At 45.4% G+C, this 21,125-nt stretch overlaps 1 protein-coding gene across 2 annotated transcripts in view; it reads left to right on the forward strand.

Annotated features, from left to right (window-relative positions):
• ADTRP (androgen dependent TFPI regulating protein) overlaps positions 1-21,125 on the forward strand; it is a 59,522-nt gene that overhangs the window by 24,390 nt on the left and 14,007 nt on the right. For both annotated transcript variants that reach the window (XM_031033258.2, XM_006738037.3), the window contains one exon: positions 15,049-15,164. In XM_031033258.2, the coding sequence (XP_030889118.1) occupies positions 15,049-15,164 (116 nt within the window). The remainder of the gene's footprint in view (positions 1-15,048; positions 15,165-21,125) is intronic.

Here is a 21,125-nt window from a genome sequence, read left to right on the forward strand (position 1 = left end):
TTGATTTCATGAAGAGAATTGCCTTTAAGTACCAGAAAACCTCAATTTTGGTCCCATTTCTGCCATTGTCTTACTGTGTGATTCTGGGAAAGTTGATAAACCTCTCTGGGTATTGGGTTCCTTAAAATAAGTGTGTTTAGGGGGTACCTGGTAGCACAGTTGGTTGAGCGTCTGACTCTTGGTTTTGGCTCAGGTCATGATCTCAGGGTCATGAGATCGAGCCCTACGTCTGGCTCTGTGCACAATTCGGAATCTGCTTGAGACTCTTTCTCCCTCTCCCTCTGCTCCTTCCCCCTGTGCTTGCATGCACACGCTTGCTCTCTCTCTCAAATAAATAAATAAATCTTAAAAAAAAAAAAAGACTTGCTCTGTTCTGTTTCATCCTTTTCTCTGATTTTACTTTAAAAATAAAAAATAGGTATATGTTTCTTGTTCTTCTTAGTGATGTTATTAGGAACAAAGAAAATAATATATGTGCAACATGAAGCTTTCAGCGATACATAAGGACCCAAGTGCCAAATCACTGTCTACTTGGAATCACCATTACTCCTTCTCCATCCTCCCCTGAGTAGCAAGGGTATAAAGCCCAGAACTACACACAGCTCCTAGAATACCTTTCTCCATATGGTTCCCAGTGAGAGCCAGGCAATAAAGGACACTCTTACGAGTGGTGCAAGAGAAGAAGCTATTATTCTCTAGCGGCAGCTGAAAACAGCTGTGTGGGGAAACAGACCCGAGGTTAGCCGTGGCTGCAGGACAAGCACCCAGGAATCACACACTTTACACTACAAGCATCTGGCATCGACGGTAGCAGCTCCCAGAGACTTATGACAGTAGCCACAGCCTGTTGGCCAGCTCCCTTAAATCACCCCTTCTCGCAGAAGTTTTCCTGACTCTTACTGCCCTACCCTTTCCAACAGTTCCCTGTGCCTCTAAGACCTTCCTCCTTGCAATCCCTCAGTGGGCTTCTGTGTTCCTGCTGGGGTCCTGACTGATACATGCCCATAAAATCCCCGCTTCCTTCTGAATCATGCCCACACCCTTCACGTGAGCGAGTTATCCATCCAAAGGAAACAAAGTCTTGAGTGACTTCTGTTTCTGGCTGTAGAATGCAACAGTAGCCTGAAACAAACATTATAAGACACCTAAAACGTTGACTAAAATATTTTTGAAAAGATGTTTAAATGTCTGACTTCTGACAAGAAAGTAATGGAAAGTCCCCAAAGCTAAAATAAAACCAAAGAGGAGCTAACAAAAAGAGGGAGGTACAATATTCGAAGAAGGAGGCCATCCTTGAAGAGAGAGTCACATTATTTCCTAGAATTTTTGAAAAATTAACCCTCAGATTCAAGAAGTAGCAAAAATCCCCACGCAGGATGAAGGGCAGACATCTAGCCACTGTGTGACTGTGGACACCTTACACATGAAGAAGATGCCAGAAGCAGCCAGATTAACAAGATGGATTTCCCAAATAGTAACTGCTATTAGACTGATAGCTGGTTTCTCATTAGCAACAAAGAAGCTGGAAGACAGTGAAGTAACAGCTTCAAGTCTTGAAGAAAAAAACCTGCCAGCCTATTTACTCCCTGAAAGTATCTTCTGAAACAGAGGCAAGATAAAGACATTTTCAGATGCACGGAAATAAACTTTATCACCTACAGACCCTCAGTAATGGCAAAGGCTAACGGGAATGCTCCAGGAAGAAGGAAAATGATCTCAGAAGGGAGGTCGGAGATACCAAAAGCAAATGGCAAGCAATTTGTTCAACTTATGGTGATTTAAAAAAAGAATGAGTTAAAATGCTGGATGAAAATAGAATGTAAATTGGGAGGAGGATGGTTGGAATGAAGGCATTCTAAGGCTGCCTTGGATTGCGGGGGGTGGGGCTAGAGATAATGACTTCTATTATACACTACCAAGTTAAATGAGCACGTTATAATGTCTAAAATAGCCACACGGAAATGGAGTGTATGACTTCTGCATCAGTAGGAGCAGAAAAGCTGAAGAGGAAAAATAAAACTACACCAATGAGAATTTGAATCCATGGTCAGGAGCCGTTCCGAAGCATAGAGAAAAGCATGAGCACAGGACTCCATGTGGGATGGAGTCCCACGAATGTAGGTGTGCTTTACGGCCTTTGTGCAGGATTGAGTTATCTCCCCCCACCCCCCCGCAAGCATTTCTACTGCTCTCCAAGTCACAAATTTCTAAATTATGCAACTAACCCCTAATTGAACTATTCCAGTTAATAATGTAGTCAGACATGGAGAAAGGAGTGGCAACATAGGACGGTCAAGATACATTTGAAGGGAAAATGCAAAGTTTCGAAAGTGCTCCTTCGGAAAGGATAGGCATAAGCAAAGAAGAAGAATGAACGATTCAGCAATCCATTTTTGTTCATCCCTTTATCAGGGGCCAGAGCCCTGGTCCCCAGGGCTTATTCCGCAGCCTGCTCTTTAATAATACTAAATTGTGATTATAGATGAATTTGGTGGAGTGTTCTCCTTTCTAATCCTGGCAGGTGTCCCTGGAGGGGAGGCCCTTAGACATTTCTGGCAATTAAGGAAAGGCTCTTGATCATAAAGTGATCACTCGAGGTGACCAAATTGCCTGCCTTCTATGCTGGGCAATGTGACAATTAAGCACAAGTGTGTGTTTCTTTATATTCTGGTGCATGCTGTTTAGTTTGTATATAAGTAATGTTCGGGGTTGGGTTTTTATGTTCTCAGGATTGCTTGATTTGCTTTCCCATTAACATCATTGTGGGAGTTCTGCACAGATCTACAGAACCACCTGGGCTACCTCACCAGGGGAGGGGTGAAATGCAAGTCCTGTTTGCAAACTGGGATATGTCCCACTGAGAGATTTAACCAGAAACCGAACTCCCAGCTCTCCTCCGAGCCTCTGCTAGATGTGAATGCCCCAAGACAAAGACTTGGCCAACATAGGTGCTGCTTCTTCCCCACCCACACCCCGCAGTTTCCTAATCCCTTCTATTATTGTAAGTCAGAGTGGTCCATCTTGTCCCCTTAGCTTAGGGCCTTGCTGAAGCAAGATGGCAGCCTGCTGCTTGGCCACTTTTCTGAGACCTATTCTCTGGCTTCATATCTTCCAACTGACCATTCTATGAGAAGATGAAAGACATCCCTTCTCTCTACCACCTGAGGCAAAGACAAATCTCAAGCTATAACTTCAGTTTCCTGAGCTCTGCCGATTCTTACCAGGATTTTGGGGGGTGATGGTGGGGTTGGCTAATTAGGAGTTTCCTTTTGGGCAGACAAGCCACACGAAAAAGAAGCAGGAAATCCTCTCTGAATGGAACAGACCCATAATAAGTATCATCTATGCTTTACTCTGCTCATTCCTCTTATTCTGGTCACCAACTATCACCACATGGCCAAACCCGGGGCTCCTGCTTTTGCCCCCCAACTTACTCACTTCTCAGCAGCATTTGGCATAGTAGGCTTCTTCCTTCTTGAAACTCTACTTTTTTGGCTCAGTTGATACTACACTGACTAGCTTTCTTCCTGCCTTGGTCTCTGCTGTGACCTCTGCCTGCCCTCTAAATGATGGTGTGCTTCCAGGCTAGCCCCGGGCCATCCTCTCTGCCAGCACTCTCTCCCTAGGAACATTCATCCTCATCCCGGTGCCCAGTCTGCAGCCCAGCCCTCCTTTGAGTTCCTGACTCGCATCTAACTGCCTACCTTACACATCTGTTATAGACATTATCTATAGGAGTGTCCCAGACACCTTTAGGTCAACAGGTCCTGAAGTGGACATGTTATACTCACTGCCAAATCTGGCCAGGGCTCCTCTTTCTCAGAAAATGGAGCCGCCATCTTGCCAATTGCTCAAGACGGAAACCAGCATTGACCTTGCCACCTCCCACCATCCCATCACCCTCACATCCAATCCATTAGCTAATCCTGTCCATTCTGCCTCCAAAATGTTTAGCAAATCTGTTCACTTTCTAGCTCCACACTGCCAACACCCTGGTGTCCACAGTCTCTTCTCATCTAAAGCACTCACCACCTCCAAACTGGTCTTCCTGCTTCCATGCTCAACCTTCTCCATATAATAGCAAAATGGATTGAAACTGAGTATTCCCTCCTAATACTCTTCAGTGATTTTCTGTTACACTTAGAATGATACCCAAACTCCCTCCTGTGGCCTGCCATGTCTGATGAACCTGGCCTCTGCTCTGAGCCTGCCACCCTTATGGAGCTCTTTCCTATACCAGGACCTTTGCACATGCTTTGTCCCCTTTATCAGAAATGTTGTCCTCCTGCTCTTTCATGGCTCGCTCTTATCATTTTGGCCCCAGCTCAGAAATGACCTCTTCAGGATGGCCTTCCCTGTCTACCCTAATTAAAGTATGCCGCCCCACTTTTCTTCTGGTGCAGATTCCTGTTTGTTTCCTTCATAACATATAATATGATTGGAATCTATGTGGTTTTTTACTTGTTTATGGAAAATCTTGCTGAATAGACTCTAAGATCTACAAGGGCAGGGACCACATATGTTTACCTTTTTTTTTTTTTTTAAGAGAAGGGGAAAAGCATAGGGAGAGGGAGAGAGAGAATCTCACCACCCTGAGATCATGACCTGAGTTGAAATCAAGAGTCAGACGCTTAACCAACCGAGCCACCCAGGCACCCATATTTACCCCTTAATCCTAGCACCTCTCACAGCACCTAGCATGAGGTAGGCCCTTATTAAAGATTGTTGCATGGAAGAATGAATGAACTCTTCACCTCTTACTCTGGTAGCTTCCTTGTGCCCTTGACTGGCCCCACAATTCCTCCTCAGGGGCGGAGTGGGATGTGCTGGGGTGAAGGGGGTGTTGGAGGCAGAGAGGAAGCTTTAGGAGGCCTGCCTTTAGAGTCTGTGGCTGACACTAAATGCTTTGAAACTGTGAGGTGTTCTTTTGTTCAGAAAGTTCTAAGTGAGGAGAATTCTAGAGGGATTACTGATGTCTTGAAATATCTATGCGGATTTTGGTTGTTCTTTCTGACACATGATATACTACTGACTGATGTATGTTCAAAGAGATGCACAGAGTCATGGTAATTACATATCTTTTATTAAAGGAAAAATACTGTTTTTTTCTGATGGGGACTGTGGCTGGGAGGTGAATGTTCTCTGGCAGGCTTTTCAGGCTTACACCTTCCTCTGTTACCACCATCAACAGATGTTAATTAGGTAACTGAGTATTCATGTAGCCAAAGGGAGTTCAAAATAGCCATTGAATCAGGGAAGAAGACTGGCAGAGGCTGAAACTAAGAAGAATGAAGACATGACCACGTTGGAGTTAACCAGATGAAAGAGAGGTGGTCAAAGAAAAAACAAGGAGAATCCATTGAAAAAACAGCCTCTTTCCGTCTCTGTGAAAATGTGTGAAAGGTCAATTCCCCAGCCTCTTTATTGCCAGGCTTGCTTGGTTGATAATAGATCCAACCATGGGTTTCTGCTGATGAGCAAAGAGGCTACTACTGGGGTGCGTTAGTATATGTATGTGAAAAGTGAACCCACAAATGTAGAACTTCAATAGAAATAGAACAAGTTCTTTGGTGACTGCCATGGAACCTAATGTTTGAACACCTCAATAGTAATCAAGAGTCTTCTTTATGTTGAGAGCAGAATAAAAAAAAAAAAAAAAGCCTCATAAAGGCAAGGGAGAGTTCAGCATTTCACTTCCCTTAATAGGAACTGATTTTACCAGTAAAAATTCAGATTTAAAGGTAAACAAAACAAAACAAAAACCTTTGTGGTTTTTGTTTTTTTTTTTTTCCGAGTGTGGAAACCAAAAAGTGCAGGATTATTTCAGAGGGTTATTCCAGAGAGTTCTCCTAGTGTGAACTAGTAGGAATAAAAGCTTGTGTGTTTTGGGCATCGCTCTCAAAACACATCTAGGAGCTCATAAAAGCCACATTTTACTATTCAGTGGTGAGAAGGAATTTTGTGACCTTTTGAGAAATTTTGTTTTGTTTTTCCTAAGAAAACCGTGATAAGGAAGTGAAGCAAATTTCTTGGCTGTGGGAGGATTGTCTCAGTGCCCCAGGCTTGCATTCCCAGGGGTGTAGGGGGATCTGAGCAAGCATACTGTCATCAAGTTGTCCTGAATGTAGGTTCCCAGATTTTGCACTTAGAAAGTTGTTTTAGTTTCTACCCAGCCTTAGGGTTTGTAGAACGGATGGCAGTGGCAGCCAAAGAGACATCCCCATGCTAGCCCTTCCCCCGTGCCCAGGGGCTCCGAGGTCCAAGCCCAAGAGTACCATGAATAAAAGGCTAAAACCCAGAGGTACAGGGAACTGGACAAGGAACAATGGGAGTCAACCTGGAAGGAAGAACAAGCAATTTGGGAACACAAGAAATAAGCTCCTGGTTGCTCATTGCAGCCTTCTTGTCTCTAAAACCGGGTTGGGGGGGAGGGGTGCTCATGCCTTGATACCCTCTCAACACTTGACACATTTGACCATATTTATCAAAAATTTCTCTTTCCTTCTTTACCTTACCTCCAGACTTTTTTTTTTTAAGATTTTATTTGTTTATTTGAGAGAGAAAGAGAGGGCACAAGCAGAGGGAGGAGCAGGCAGAGGGAGAGGGAGAAGCAGGCTCCCTGCTGAGCAGGGAGCCCAATGTGGAGCTCAATCCCAGGACGTGAGCCGAAGGCAGAGGCTTAACCCACTGAAGCACCCAGGTGCCCCACCTCCAGACTTTCTAACTGCTCCTTGTCAACTACCTCTGTAAGATGCTCTTCCTTTGCTAATTAATTACTTAAATCAGGCATTCTCAACAGGGATTAATTTTGCTCACCAGGGGACATTTGGCAATATGTGGAGACAGTTTTGATGGTCACAACGGAGGGGGGTTGGTATCTAGGCATATCCTGGCATCTAGGGAGTAGAAGCCAAGGATGCTGCTAACCATCCTATAATGCTCCTCCTGGCCACTGCCTCCTCTATGGGTGAGACACCCCTGCAGTGAGCTCATGCGTCCCTCGTCGCCCACCTACAGACTACCCCTAAATCAGCCAACTACTTGTGTTCGGGAAAGTCATCAGCCAGCAACTGCGGCTCTTGCAGAACAGCTGGTGAGTCCCTTTAGGAATACCCTGATGGGTCAGCAAGGGAGAGCCAGAGTCAGGAAGGAGAAATTGTGGAAACCCGTCCATCATGGGATCAGTCATGTGGGGAGTTTGGAACTCTGCCCTGGGGCCTGTGCTTACAGGGTGCTTTCCTGCATTGCTCTTATCTCCCAGGGAGACCAGCTGCCTACACGTTGTGTCCTTTATTGCCACCGTGATGTGATATCTGAGGGGAGGCAGTGGTGCCCTGAGACAGCGTGGCTCTTAAAGCAAGAGTAGATTCTCGTGCTTCTGAAACTTTCTCTTTCTTGAAAAGAACAGTCTCCTCCCTCCAACTTGGAGCAGCTTTCTAGAGAGCTGCCCATCTGTCTATGTCTTAAAAACAAGTCTCCATGTGTGCTATCTGGAGCCAGGCACAGAAGCAGGGAGGAAGGGTGGATTACACACTGATACAGAGGAGGAGATACAAAGAAAATAGCGAACAAAACATGGGGGGTTTCCACCTGGCCCGATCTCCAAGCGGAGAGTCATGGCCAGCAGATCCCAAAGTGAGCAAAGCACAGCCTCTGCTAGTTACGTAGGTTTTGACTTCCTGCGGGGCTGCCGGCTCCTGGATGGTGACACCCCTTAATTGAGTCTCCAACTGAGTTGCCATGACATTGACACCTTGAGCTTGTTCCCGGTAGTCAAATTGCTCACAGGTTTCCCTGTGACCCGCAACACCCACTTTCAGCCTTTGAGGCACCATCGATAGGTGATCAGCCTGAAGAGGGATTGATGTGACCATGTGACCATGGACACAGCCTGGCATGTGGCTACCATGTCAGTTGAATGTGGCCTCTGCAGCTGTCTTCTCATACCAGAACGCCAGACTGTCCTCCTGGGCTAGACGGAACACTGTCCCTTCCTCTTCTGGCTTACTCCCTTGTTTCACTGATTCGTTCATTAATGCCAGAAATAGTAAGTGACCAGAGTAGGTCAAGTACTGTGTTGGGCAACTGGAGATGAAATGGGGATAGCCCTAAGCCTCCAGTTGGTTCCATCCTGTTTGGCCCATATCAGGTGAACGCAATCATGTGATGCTATGATGTGCATGAGCACGGGGAGGTCCAACTGTACCAGGGAAGGGTACCTACTGGACGTTTCAGGATGGCTGCAAATGCTCCCTGGAGGTAGGACTATCTACACTGAGCCCTATAAGGCGTGGAGGAGGTGGAGGAGGTCGACGGAGGGGAGGGACAAGTGTGTGATGTATCAGTGGTGAGGGAGGGACCTGTGAGTGGAGGGGGAGTAATTAGGGGGTGAGAGTGGGGTCAAGGCTGTAGGTAGGAGCAGCAGGGCATAGAAATAAAATGGGCAAGGTGACCCGATCATCAGGGGCTCTGCAGGCTGAATTCCGGACTTAATTCTACTGTGTAATATATAAGTTTAAATACAGAAAATCGGGCAAAATGTGTTTATTAAGCAGAGGAGGAGTCCCGAAAAAGTAGGAGATGAGAGCTTTGTCCTCAGAGTTTATAATCTGGTGAGACTAGGAGGAAAAAAAAAATTGACTGTGTAAAAATTAAATTGACAGCATAAAAAATAAAACTGAATGTAGCTAAGCCCTGCAGAGTCAAGTGCAGCCCCAAAGAGCTGTGGGAAGGACAGGAGCATGAGCATCTCGTGCAAAGGCAGCATGTGACGTGGGTGTGGGGTGGACGTGACGTGGGCCCCACAGGTTGCAGGAAGGGCTGGGCACTCAGCTCCCAGAAGCAGGTGGTTTCTTTGGGGAGGCTTCTTATTTGCAGGAAGGGGCTGTCAATGTTACCACTGACTGAATTCCTCTGAGCACTTAGATCTCTGTGTCATCAACAGTGTATAATACCTCTACTTCAGGCTCTAAACAGAGAATAAAATACTGACTGTTGTCTGACTCATAATGGAAACAAAAACACCCAATGGGGGAAAATGGTATTTCTGGAGTCCATCTACTATTCAGATCACCGGAAGCCTACATAATTCTACAGTATTATCTCCTTACTGGCAGAATCCCCTTCCAGAGATTGCGTTTTATTATTTTGCCTTCAGATTTTATCAGTTTATGGAACCTAGATCTCTGAACTGTTCTGATTCAGGGACACCACCTACTAGTGGAAAATACTAGTGGAAAAACTTGATTTCCCCTAAACAAAGACAAACAAAAAAAGGGGACTGTTCATTCCATCTCTCTCTTTTTACTTTGGCTGTCCGGAAACCTATTGCTGTTTGAATCTCAATCACAGCAGCCCAGCAAACCTCTGGTTGGCATATTTGCATTTCAGTGTTTTCCTGGGTCCTGATTTTCTTTTATACCTTCTCACGTTAACGTGTGTGCTTTTGGTTGTGAGGCATCTCAAAGGTGTGTGTGGCTGGTTGGGAGAGAAGAATTAAAGAACTCAGTAAATGGAAAAAGGAGGAATTCTAGGGAAGGGAACAGAATGAAAGACCAGGATGAGGAGGAGACTGGTTTGAGTCAAAGGATGGGGAGCCCATTGAGACACTGTGGAAAATCAGAGGGAGAGATGAGATTAGGAAAAGAAGGTAGACAGTGGACCGAGGCAACAGGGAGCCACTGAAAGTTTCTGAGCAGGAGTAGCAACGTGAAACTTGTTTTCGGAAGGTTGGTGTAATTGCAATGTTGAGTATGTACAAGATAGGAAAAAGCTAGGGAGGTGATGCTGGGGAGAATAAAAGGCTGGGCAGCTGTGGGAAGAGTTAGAAGGGAATCAAGTTTGGATATAAGACATGAAGGAATGAGTCGTTGATTACAGCAGGACAGTAGGGTCCCAAGATCGCAGGTCTTTCTTCTACCTCACCCTTAACTGGGTCAAATCTAAATGGCCACTTCTTCACCAGGCGGGATGCTGTCAAAGCCAACTAGCTTCCTATTAGAAGAATACTGCCTTGAGATGTTGGCCAAACTACATATTAACCCAAAGGACCACAGTGTAGTAAGTAAGAAATCACTTAGAAACCCTCTTTAGAAGATCCAGAAAGTTAGCCTTTAACCACCTGTTCAATTCATGTACGAGTTCATAAGTAACACCCTGCTTTCCTTCCTCAGCCCAATGGAGCGTTTACTTCTCTTTCCAGGTCACATTTCTCCCAACCTTTTATTATGAAAATTTTCAAACCAAGTACAATCGAAAGAATGTTACAGTGATCACCTGTGTTATCCGCCACTTAGATCCTACTCTTCATAGTTAACTGAATTTGCTTTATCTCGAATCTGTGCATCTACCCATCCATCAACTCATCTTATTTTTGGTATATTTCAGAGTAAATTGCAAACAGTACTATTCTTCCATGGTAAATAAGACTATTGGTTTTTAACTTACGTTTTCTGAATTTTTACCAAGCTGGGCTGTGTTAGCCCGCCTAGGAAGGCTGTAAAGATCAAAGGGAAGCCTGTGGGTCTTTCTGTGGGTGGTTTATCTTCCCAATCCCCCTCCCCAGACATTTAAACATTGACTCTTTAATTATAGTGGTGCCTAGACTGTGCACTAGAGTTTCGAGAAAGTGGAAAAGGGAATTTTTACAAATCCAATCACTGTGTCTTCTAAAGTCTGGTATTTGAGGCCGAAAAGACTCCTGCAGGTAGTGTAGGTGGAAAAATTTATAGAAAAAGAAAAAAGTTGTCCCCAGATGTATAAACAATATAGTCCATGTCTACATTTCTGGATTTCCGTGTATCAGATGGACCTAAAGCAAAAATGTAACTGTAACAACATAGGGGTTCATAAAGAATACAGATGGTTTCTGCTTTTGGATACAAAATATTCCCAGGAAGACCTTCACTATTTTCCCAACCTGTGGGTCTTAGAGGCAGAAACTACAGTGGTGAGGAATGAGGTACAAGGTTTTAGCTGGCAAATGAATGGTAGTTACCAAAATCAGAGATGGCCTTATTGGGAATTACAAAACAATTATTACTGTGTGTTTTTACCACATGTAGTTTTTGAGCTTAAGGAACATGATCCAGCATTGTATTAATGAGCCTGAGTATAATAGCATTCTATTAAGGTTTGTTTTGCCTCCTTTTCACGTCTGTTGTATTTACGTTTAAGTTTTAATTGATGTTTTGGCCATGTGTTTGCCCCTGAAGAGATTTTGTAAAGGCTTTCTTTTTTTTTTAACACATAAAGTGTTATATTCCAGGTATAGTAAGTAAAAATTACCCTTCATGTCCTCAGAAATGAGATCTTGTCAGTGTAATAAAATTTTATTTAAAAATATCTATATATTAGTACCATAAACAAACCGAAAATATTGTCTTAGAGACTTGGGGAAAAGGACCTCAGTTTGGAAAACGTCAATGTAAGGAATTGATTCTCAAATGTAAGCATTGCCTGAACAGAGGGAAGGAAGCGAAGTTTGAGACCGAACACAAAGTGGGCGATATTATGTAAGGTCTTTATGAGAAACAGCATCTCAAGGAGAAAGCCTCTCCATGATCAGTCCAAGAAGGTCGATGCTGGCTTGTTTCTCTTGGTCAACTCAAAGCAACACAAGGGCTAGTCTGACAAGGAAAAGAAATCGAGGAAAGAGGCAGAGATCATATTTTTAAATGTTATTATCTGATTTTTAAAATGTAGAGGCTCCCTGAATTTCCTTCACTGGAGGAAATTAAGTGCTCTTGGCCCCCCGAGGATCTTAGAGATAAGAGTGTGACCATCCTAAGCTTATGGATTTAGTCTTTGGAGCCTTCGTGACAGTGATGAAAACCTGTTGGCTCCATGGGTTATCTCAGGGATTAAGGCTTGCCTCTTTCACAAGAATCAGGAAAATGCATCCCATGGTACGTTTAGCCTCAAACCAGGGAAGCTGTTTATAACAGCTACGTCCCTACTAGTATGAGGCGAGTAAAAATAAGTGCTCATTATGGTTCACGTCACCCCTCAAGTGACCTTTTAAGAATGCTCTGCGGGCTGGTAAATTTCAGTACTTATGCACAAGGCTATTTTTCAACCAGGGAATCTAAAGTGCGTGACTATACTAATACTTAAATCACTTCTTCATGCTTAGAGTTCCATCACCAAGATATTCAGATGGAAGTAGGCACTACACCAAGGACAGGAGGAAAAGGCATGATTTAGTAGAAAAGGATGGGAAAAGAGCAACACTGTCCTTTTAACTAATGCATCTGGAATGAGATATTTAAAGAAAAATCTCCCAAAATGATGGCTAATTGACAAGGAAAGATAATTTGATTCCATCGTCTCTGTTCACACATACTATTGTTTCAGCCCGTGATGTTTTGTTTACTCTGGAAGGAAATATTTTACCCCCTCTGAGATAATTAATTTTTGTCAGCTTCACTGTTTATAAGGGAAACTGAGAAACTGTTAATTGAAATACAGAATGAGTCACTGTTTTCAGTAATTTTTGGCAGCATTCTAATTTGTGTCAATCCCAGCCTAATTATTAGATTTTTTGGAAGCAGAAAGCATATTTTATTTTTCTCTTACTGATTTTTTCTTCCTTTTTTTTTTTAAAAAAATGTGCAGCTTGACAAAAGTTATACAATTGATATGAACATGAGGTAAAATACCAGCACATTTGAAATACCAAGAGGTTTAATGTGTTACACTTGGCTCTTCACACTAGCCCAGTGTTTAGAAGGTTCACAGACTGTGGTCTTCCTCCTACCCCCAGCTCCGACGAAAAAATGTGGTTCTTTTAAAGACCTTTTAGCTGGTATTAAGCCACAGTATATGGCCCGTCACTAATGACATCACTGAAGTAAACTTCCCAGAAGTCATCAGGGAGAATTCATTTGGAAATCCAATTGAATGTCACTTGCAAAGGGCAGGCTTCTAGAAGAGGTGACCAGTCATGCATTCCTGAGTTATTTGTTGTAAAAGCATTAATCACTCTGAACTCATTTGCTCCTAATGTGAACACACTACATTATTCCACAGGAATTCTGTTCCCAATGATCATTAATGTAGAGATCTGAAGCTGCTGACTATGGGCAGGGTTAATAAAATCCGTCAGATCAATGGCCAGGATAATGGAACTGTTAATGCCTTCTAATAGAAGTTGGATCTTCCTGGTTGCGGCAGAGTGAAGGCAAGGTGGAGAGGCAGGTGGCTGTGCTGGGCAGGTGGCCCCATCACTCGCCTCCCGAGGTGGCCTCTGGGTGAAAAGAGCATTGATGTCAGTCGCCTGGCATTGCCAGGGCTCTGAGGCAGTGCGGCTGAGAGCGTGGGCAGCAGTTGTGGGCTGGGGAGGGAGCCATGGGGCAGCCACGGGGCAGCTCTGAGACCCTGCTTCAGCTGCTTGTCTGCCCGTATCCGAGCACCTGGCACTGTGGACATCCTAGAACCTTGCTTCACCCCACTCCAGGTCCACAGATGAGATGAAGGACATAATCACAGTGATAATCGTGACAATCATAGCTAATGCTCACTGGCAGCTCTCAGGGGCCGAGGACTAAGCCCTTTCCATACTCTAATCTCAGTCCTCAGAGCTGTACTCTCCATGACATGTGGACTATTCCGCATTTCATAATGGGGGAAGCTGAAGTTCAAACAGATTCAGTATCGAGTCCAAGGTCAGATTTGAAAGTGTGTGCCCTTAACCACTATGCCCCTTTATTAGAGGGAGAGACACAGAAACTGTAGCCTAAAATCAGACCAAAGAAAGGTGCAGGACGTGCCAACTGACCTACATGTCTTGCCACTTGTACATGCAACCCGTCAGTATGTTCGGGACCAATCTTGGACAAAGTCTATAAAAGCCATGGTTTGTCTGCAGTGTTGTTCCTCTAAGCTTTGCTACTAAAATGTGGCTACCCGGGGCCTATAAGAAGCCTCACTGCTTTGTGCCACCCACTTGCCGCCCTGTTGGGGCCCCAGGAGAACCTCTCAGCCCAGCAATGCCCTATTAAGATTCGTTCCTTCTCATTCCACCCTTGCCCCATAAAAACTTGCCACGTTTCTTGTCATCTGAGAGTCTTGATCTCCTGACTATCCCCTAGCTAGTTCAGGTCGAGTGAGAGGCTGTGGTCCCCTGGGGATGCCTCTGAGCACAACACTGATGTGACTGACAGCAAAGGCCACTCAGGAGGCTAGCACCCAGGGCCCCAGCAACATAGCTGGGCATGGGAGCACGGTGATATGGGCTCTGTGACATTTCTAAGCCCCAGCGACTATGGTTACTGAGGTGCTGACACAGCTGTCCGGGGGCTCAGGAATGGGAACGGGATGGAGTTCACAGGTGGAGGCTAGAGATGCAAGAGGCTGCCAAGAGCCGAGGAAAAGAGGGGCCGGGATGAAAGAAGAATGACAGCTGCAAATGTAGAAACTATAAAATACTAACACTATTAGATGTTCCCAGTAAGCAGTGTTCTCTGCTCACCCTACCCCCAGATCTTCCAAATACACATCATAAGTGCTAGACTACATGGCACAGGATAGAAGTGCAGTCGGACTGAGTGAGAGAAATTAGCAAGAGGAAAATGTAGGGACAGTGCTGTGGAAGATTGTGTTGGCTGTGAAGAACATGAACGATTTGAATACAGGGAGAGAAGACGTTCCACACAGAGCGTTGGGGCATGGACATAAGTGTGAGGGTGGGAGCAAGCACACTGAGTACAAAGGGAGATGAAGGGAAACAGCCTTGTTTTAGGGGAGGGGTGGGTGTGTAAGTGTGTGTGGGGGGGGGGGAAGAGGAGGACAAGAAGCAGGAGCAGAGAGGAGGGTAGCACATTACCAAGAGCCTTGGTGGCCAAACAAAGGAGTTTGGGCCAGCATGGAAGGCAATAGGGAGCCACTGCAGGCCCTGGGGCATCTAAGGAGCATGATCTAAGCCAAGTTAGGGGAAGTTTCATCTGATAGTTGCGTAAGAAGGTAGACTGGAGAGGAAAGAGAGAACTAGGGGAATGCCAGGCAGCTGGGGCAGCCTGACATTATGATTTATCATTTTCTCTCCTCCAGCACACATCCATTCTACCCTTCACACTGGCTGAAGTCATCCTCAGGCCGCATTGCTATCCACAGAGGAAAAAAGGTCTCACCTTGTTGGCTCTTGCTAGCCTTGCATATATCAGCAGGTAAGAATTGCAGAGAGAAAATCTACTTAGACTTTTTCCTTCAGGACTATGAGGGATACTCTAAGAGGGCCTTTATCTTGGGCTAACAGGGATTTAACCATCACTAAATTTTTAGGTAGGAGAGATGTGTATTGTTTGATGTTGATGCCATGGAAACATCACATGCACAAGGGTACATAGGCGTGCATGCACAGGCAGTAAGTCAGGCGTTCCTCTCTCCCTCTCATGAACAAGTCATCATTGCAAAGCTACACTTGTTACTTTCCCCCAGAGAATATTGATCATTGGTTCCGTTTGCAAATAAAATATTTGGATGTTTATAGCAGCAATGTCCAAATAGCCAAGCTATGGAAAGAGCCCATTCATTGACAGATGAATGGATAAAGATGTGGTATAGATATACAATGGAATATTACTCCACCATCAAAAAGACTGAAATCTTGCCAATTGCAACAATGTGGGTGGAACTAGAGGGTATTATGCTAAGCGAAATAAGTCAATCAGAGAAAGACAATTATCATATGATCTCACTCCTATATGGAATGTAAGAAACAAAAGAGAGGATCATAGGAGAAGGGAGGGAAAAATAAAACAAGATGAAACCAGAGAGGGAGACAAACCATAAGAGACTCTTAATCATAGAAAACAAACTGAGGGTTGCTGGAGGAGAGAGGGTAGGGGGGATGGGGTAACTGAGTGATAGACATTAAGGAGGGTACATGATGTAATGAGCATTGGGTGTTATATGCAATTGATGAATCGCTGAACTCTACTTTTGAAACTAATAATACACTATAGTATTAATTAATTGAATTTAAATTAAAAATATTAAATGGGAAAAATTTTAAAAAGAAAAAAAATAAAATGTTTAGATGGCCGAATGATCTGACGCATCCAAATATATTCCATCTAAAAAGGCATTTGACTGGTTGAGCATGCTAGGTTTGGCCCATTCCTGTTGCCTGTATTTTTGTGGGCTCATTTCCATCAACATCTGGCACTAGAGCTCCTACAGGGCATTTGGGTAATTGCCCGGGGGCTTGCAGAACAGCCTCGTTTGAGGCAGGAGAGGTAATTCAAGTAGCTGGCCTAGATTTCATTATTCAACCACCTGGTGACACCAATACTCAGAAGTGCTGCTCAGTGGTCTGTAATCAAAGAAAAAGGCTTGGCCTTCCACCTGATGATTGGAAACCCCCATTCTGTCACCTTCTTATCCACTACCATGCTCTTGCTCTACTGATAAGGACATGCCAAGCATAATACCTGCAGGTGGAAGCTAATCGTGATGTTCCTTCTCCAGTCTATACTTACATCAACTGTTCACATCTGACAATCTGGGTCATCCCCCAATCCCTCCCTATTTGGGGGAAGTATAACTCAGTATAGGGCTCTGCTAGAGATGGAAGCCAGAAAGAGAACACAATCCAAAAGACTTGGGCTCTCTCAGTGCTTGTTTCATTGGCTTTCACCATCCTTTGTTTCAGAGCCCATAAGCTTTGTGCCCAGAACTCCGTTGATGGCTCTTCCCTTACCTTTTCTCCTCCTCCTGCAATGTAGGCACCTCCCACCCTTCTGCACCTCTCCTTCCCCGATTACCCCAAATCTTTCTTGCTTCTCCTCCTTTCTGGAAGAAAGAAAGCACTTTCTCCATAAATCTACCCCAAGACTCCAGTGATCTATGCTGTTCTCCAGTCTGGGGCCTTTGCATTTTTACAAAGGACACTTTTAGAGAGTAGGTGATAGTTGGGAACCTACTGGCAGTTGGTGTCTGGAGTACAGTGTTGAGAAGGATGCTGAGACCTGACCAGAAAAGAGTTTTGTCATCCTTTAGCAGTATCTGCCAAGAGCATAAGAATGGAGAGTGGCAGGATACGTGCCATGTATTTTCCATATCTGGCTTAACCCAAAGGAATAAATCCCTAAAGATAAAATATCTGGAAGCTGGGGTTGGGTAAGAGCATGGATACATCAAGGTATCTTTTTCCTGTTGTTATGTGTGGAGCAGAAGCAGGGTGGTGTCTGGCTGATTATGGATATGAATTTCCATACTTCTGTTTCTTGTGTGGACTTCCATCTGATTTGGTCTTCCTTGCGGAATGTAACTTTTGGAGTTAGTACATAAGGCAGCATTTTTTGGTCTGTTAACTTTCTCTTTTCTTTTTTTTAAGATTTCATTTATTTATTTTTGTGAGAGAGAGGGAGAGACAGAGACAGAGAGATAGAGAGAGAGAGAGAGCGAGAGAGCGCGAGCACGAGTGGGGGGATGGGCAAAGGGAAAAGTAGACTTCCCGATGAGCACAGAGCCCGATGTGGGACTCAATCCCAGGACCCTGAGATCATGACCTGAGTGGAAGGCAGACGCTTAACCGACTGAGCCACCCAGGCACCCAGTCTGTTAACTTTTTCTACCGAAGGACTTGGAAGTTGGACATCGACTGTCACATCTGACTGTTGCCTTTTTATCTTCAGAGACCAAGAGGGTAAAAGACCACAAAAGCCACTGGTATTTTGGGGAGAATTTGTGGTGGCCATAAAGATGAGAAGCAGTGGTGAATAGGGCTTAGCTTGTCAGTGCCTGGACACGTGATCCGACCATGCAGGGAATTAAGGGGTTGGAGAGAGGAGGTGCAATGAGGCGGGGGTCCTGTATGAATGCATCCTGTGTCCATTCAATTATTCATCAGCTCTGGGCACTGTGCTAAGTGAGTGAGGCTACAGTGATGGAAAAGGCATCATGCCACCTTTAGGGACTGTCTGAGAGAGAAGAAAGTGACCAAATAAAGGGATGACAGAGTGAGGGGGAAGCGCAGGGTGCTGTGAGTGCCCAGGAAGGATGTTGTCAGCTAGCTTCTGAAGGGAATTGATGTCTAAGCTGAGACCCAAAGAATGAGTAAGAGTAAGTCAAAAGAGACATGTAAAAGACCTTCAGGCAGAGGGAACAGCGTCTACAAAGGGCTGGAGTTGCTGAGGAGAGGGTTGACCTGGAAAACAGGGAAAATCTGGATCATCAGTTCACATCAGTGAGTCCGGACTTTGAACCTGAGGGCTTGTCTGTGGGAAAGTTTTAAGCAGAGGAGAGATATAATGTGGCTTATGTAAGAAAGATGATTGGACTCTGGATGAAGTGTGGCAATTAAAGAAGAACAAGATCGGGACGCCAGTTAGTGGCATTTGTGCTAACTCGGGAGAATTGATGTTAGCCAAATAATGACAGTATCAGTCAATCTGCAAATGGAAAGAGAGAGGGTGAGTGGTGGAGGTGACGTGGAGGTCATCCAGCACTGGAGGCCTGAAGCCTCAGCAGAGGAAATGACACGCCCAGGGTCATAGGGCTGGGGAAAATCAGCACTGGGACTTACACTCAGGGCTCCTATTTCCAAATGCAGTTCACTTCCCACAGTATCCACAGAGCTAGGTATTTGTTCAGCTCCCTGTTTGTGCAAAACACACTCTGCAAAATGTGGAGTGGGGGGGGATGTAGTATGCAAAAAAGCTTAACCTCATTTCTATGGTTGATAAACTTCCATGATGTCATGGTTCCCAGCTCTGTGCTTGGATTGGACATTAAAGTGATGGATACAAAGAGCAAGGGAGGGAGGGGCAGAGACCCGTCACCAGCCGGAACGTGACTGGGTGGGCCCCGGCGGGGAGCTGAAGTGGTTTGGAATTGGGACCTCCTTATCCTCGATGAAGTCCTAAATCAGCATTTGGCACATTAGTCTTCATTTTTGCTGGACGAAGCAACTACTCCTCTATGCTGCCCCACAGACTGAAGCTTCCCTACCTCTGCCCGTCCTTCCCGGCTGTGGGAGCTCGCACTCTGCTGCCTGTTGTCTCTACCCTTACGCAAGGCTTTGGGGCCCATGGGCCCTCACAGCCACAGATGGCCAGCAACGAAGTTCCACAAACTGTGCATATCCGTGGAGATGTTTTAGGGAAGTGGTCGTGGGCCAGCTGTTAGGCATGCCAGTTTGGATGGTCAAATAGGGAAACAGCCTAGCAGGAATGAGGTAAAGAATATGGGCCGAGGCCAGAGTGAGAGTGAGCGTGAGAAACAAACATGAGTCAGAAAAACGGCAGTAACTCTGAGCTGGAGAAGCACTGCCCAGCCGAAACCACGTTACAACGAACTAAAATTAGCCACCAAGACCATGGGGACTGCCTTGCATGTGGTACTTGATTTTTGTGATTTTTCAGATTGCAAAATTGGAGGGCTGGCCCGTAAGTGAGAAAATAAAGCTTTGTAAAGTAGTAATAACTGCAAATCTTTCATTTCCTTTGGAAAGCATGACTCACCTATAAATACAGTAGCTTGCTCCCTGCTCCCATCTCTCTCACCTCTAAGCACCTCACCTCACTCTCTCTGAGGTCTTGGTGAGGAGCAGGAAAACAGAAACCTTCCTACAGCTGGCTCTGATTCACTCTTATTGAACAAATATTTCCCCTAACACAGGGCTGGTCTTGCTGGGAAAAGCCAAGTGCTATCAGGCCAAGCCCCCGCCTATAGGGGGTTTGTAGTTAATAAAGGGGGAATGAGCCATGCATTTTAAGAACATAAGATGGGAGAGGGATGACATTTAGCAAATATAAGGAGCCCCAGGAATGCAGAGGAGGAAGCAGTTACATCCAGCTGGGTGGTGTGGGAAGGGCTTCAGGAGAGGTGCATGTTGGATCTGGGCCCAGAAGGATTGGTGGATTGCAGTGATAAAAGTGAGAGAAAGTGAACAACAGAGCATGGTCCCAAGGCCAAGAGAGCACAGATCATGATAGAGCAGTGGTCAGCCCCTCACTGTCACCAGACCTGCAGGTGACTGAGGCTAATAGGAAGTGGTCCTCGAACTCCCCACCCCCAGAGGCTGGCGGCCGACAGGCTAGAGGTTAGACACAGTGTAGACAACATGAGGTTTTGTTGTTGCTATTTGTTTCTACAGCAGGGAGGGGAAGTGAGAGCTACAAATAACATGGCGGGAGAATTATGTTGGCAAAAGTCTGTCTTGACAATGGTGCTTAAAATGGATTGGAGCAGCAAGACGTGGGAAGCAAAATAGAGTAAAATAACACACAAATAAAAGTTAGCCGGAATATTCTTAGCATGGGATTTAATCCCCATGACCTATTCTTTGTCCATGGTTATGTCATAGCTCCAGGGTCAGCCCACATCTGGGTGCTCAGAGCAGCCTTGCCCTGGCTGCAGGTGGCCCAGGCCTCCAGGACCCTCTTCTCTAAGAGTCTTAATAAGCTGGCCACGTTGTCCACCTATGCAGACTGAGAGGTGACGATACCTAGCCTCCTGCGCCCGACGTCTCCGCCCGGCTCTGCTTTCAGCGCAGCTTGCTGCCCCCATTGCTGACCCACCCTGCTGTTGCCCACTGGTGCCTTGTGTCAGTAGAATGATGTTACCAGCCACTGCAACAGCCCCAGCTGGCCTGCAGTGCCCCACCGCCTTGTGCTACGTAGACCAGAAGTCTGTGGGTGCCACAGGTGTCTCTGCTAGTGGGTAAGGCATTGCATGCCAAGGACAAGCATCACGCAGATACACAGCTATCACCCAGCAGTGGGGGAGGTATTTGAAAAGTCGCTCCTCAATTGCCCTTCCCATGAAGCATAAGGAGATCATTCCTTTCTTCCATACTGTGCTCACTCAGGTGAGCTCCCACATCGAAGCTGCCTGGGCCCTCTGGTATAGCAATCCTCTAAATTTGTGCATCCATTTACAATCACACTTACACATGTACTATACATACAGATATGTTACCTCCAGAATACATTAAAAACTGCCAGAGGGATGCACAGAGCTGAGTTCCCACATCAGCTCCTATTTCCACTCATGCCTAATGGTGATTTCCTGCCCAGAGCCCCTGTTACTCCTTCCTGGGTATAAATACAACCTTCATCTGGGCCCATCTAGATGCACCAGAGTTGCCCAACCTTGAGTCTTGAGATCAGACTCCCAGCCCC

Source organism: Leptonychotes weddellii, chromosome 8, assembly GCF_054177405.1.
Source record: "Leptonychotes weddellii isolate Sample4059 chromosome 8, ASM5417740v2, whole genome shotgun sequence".
Lineage (NCBI taxonomy): Eukaryota > Metazoa > Chordata > Mammalia > Carnivora > Phocidae > Leptonychotes > Leptonychotes weddellii.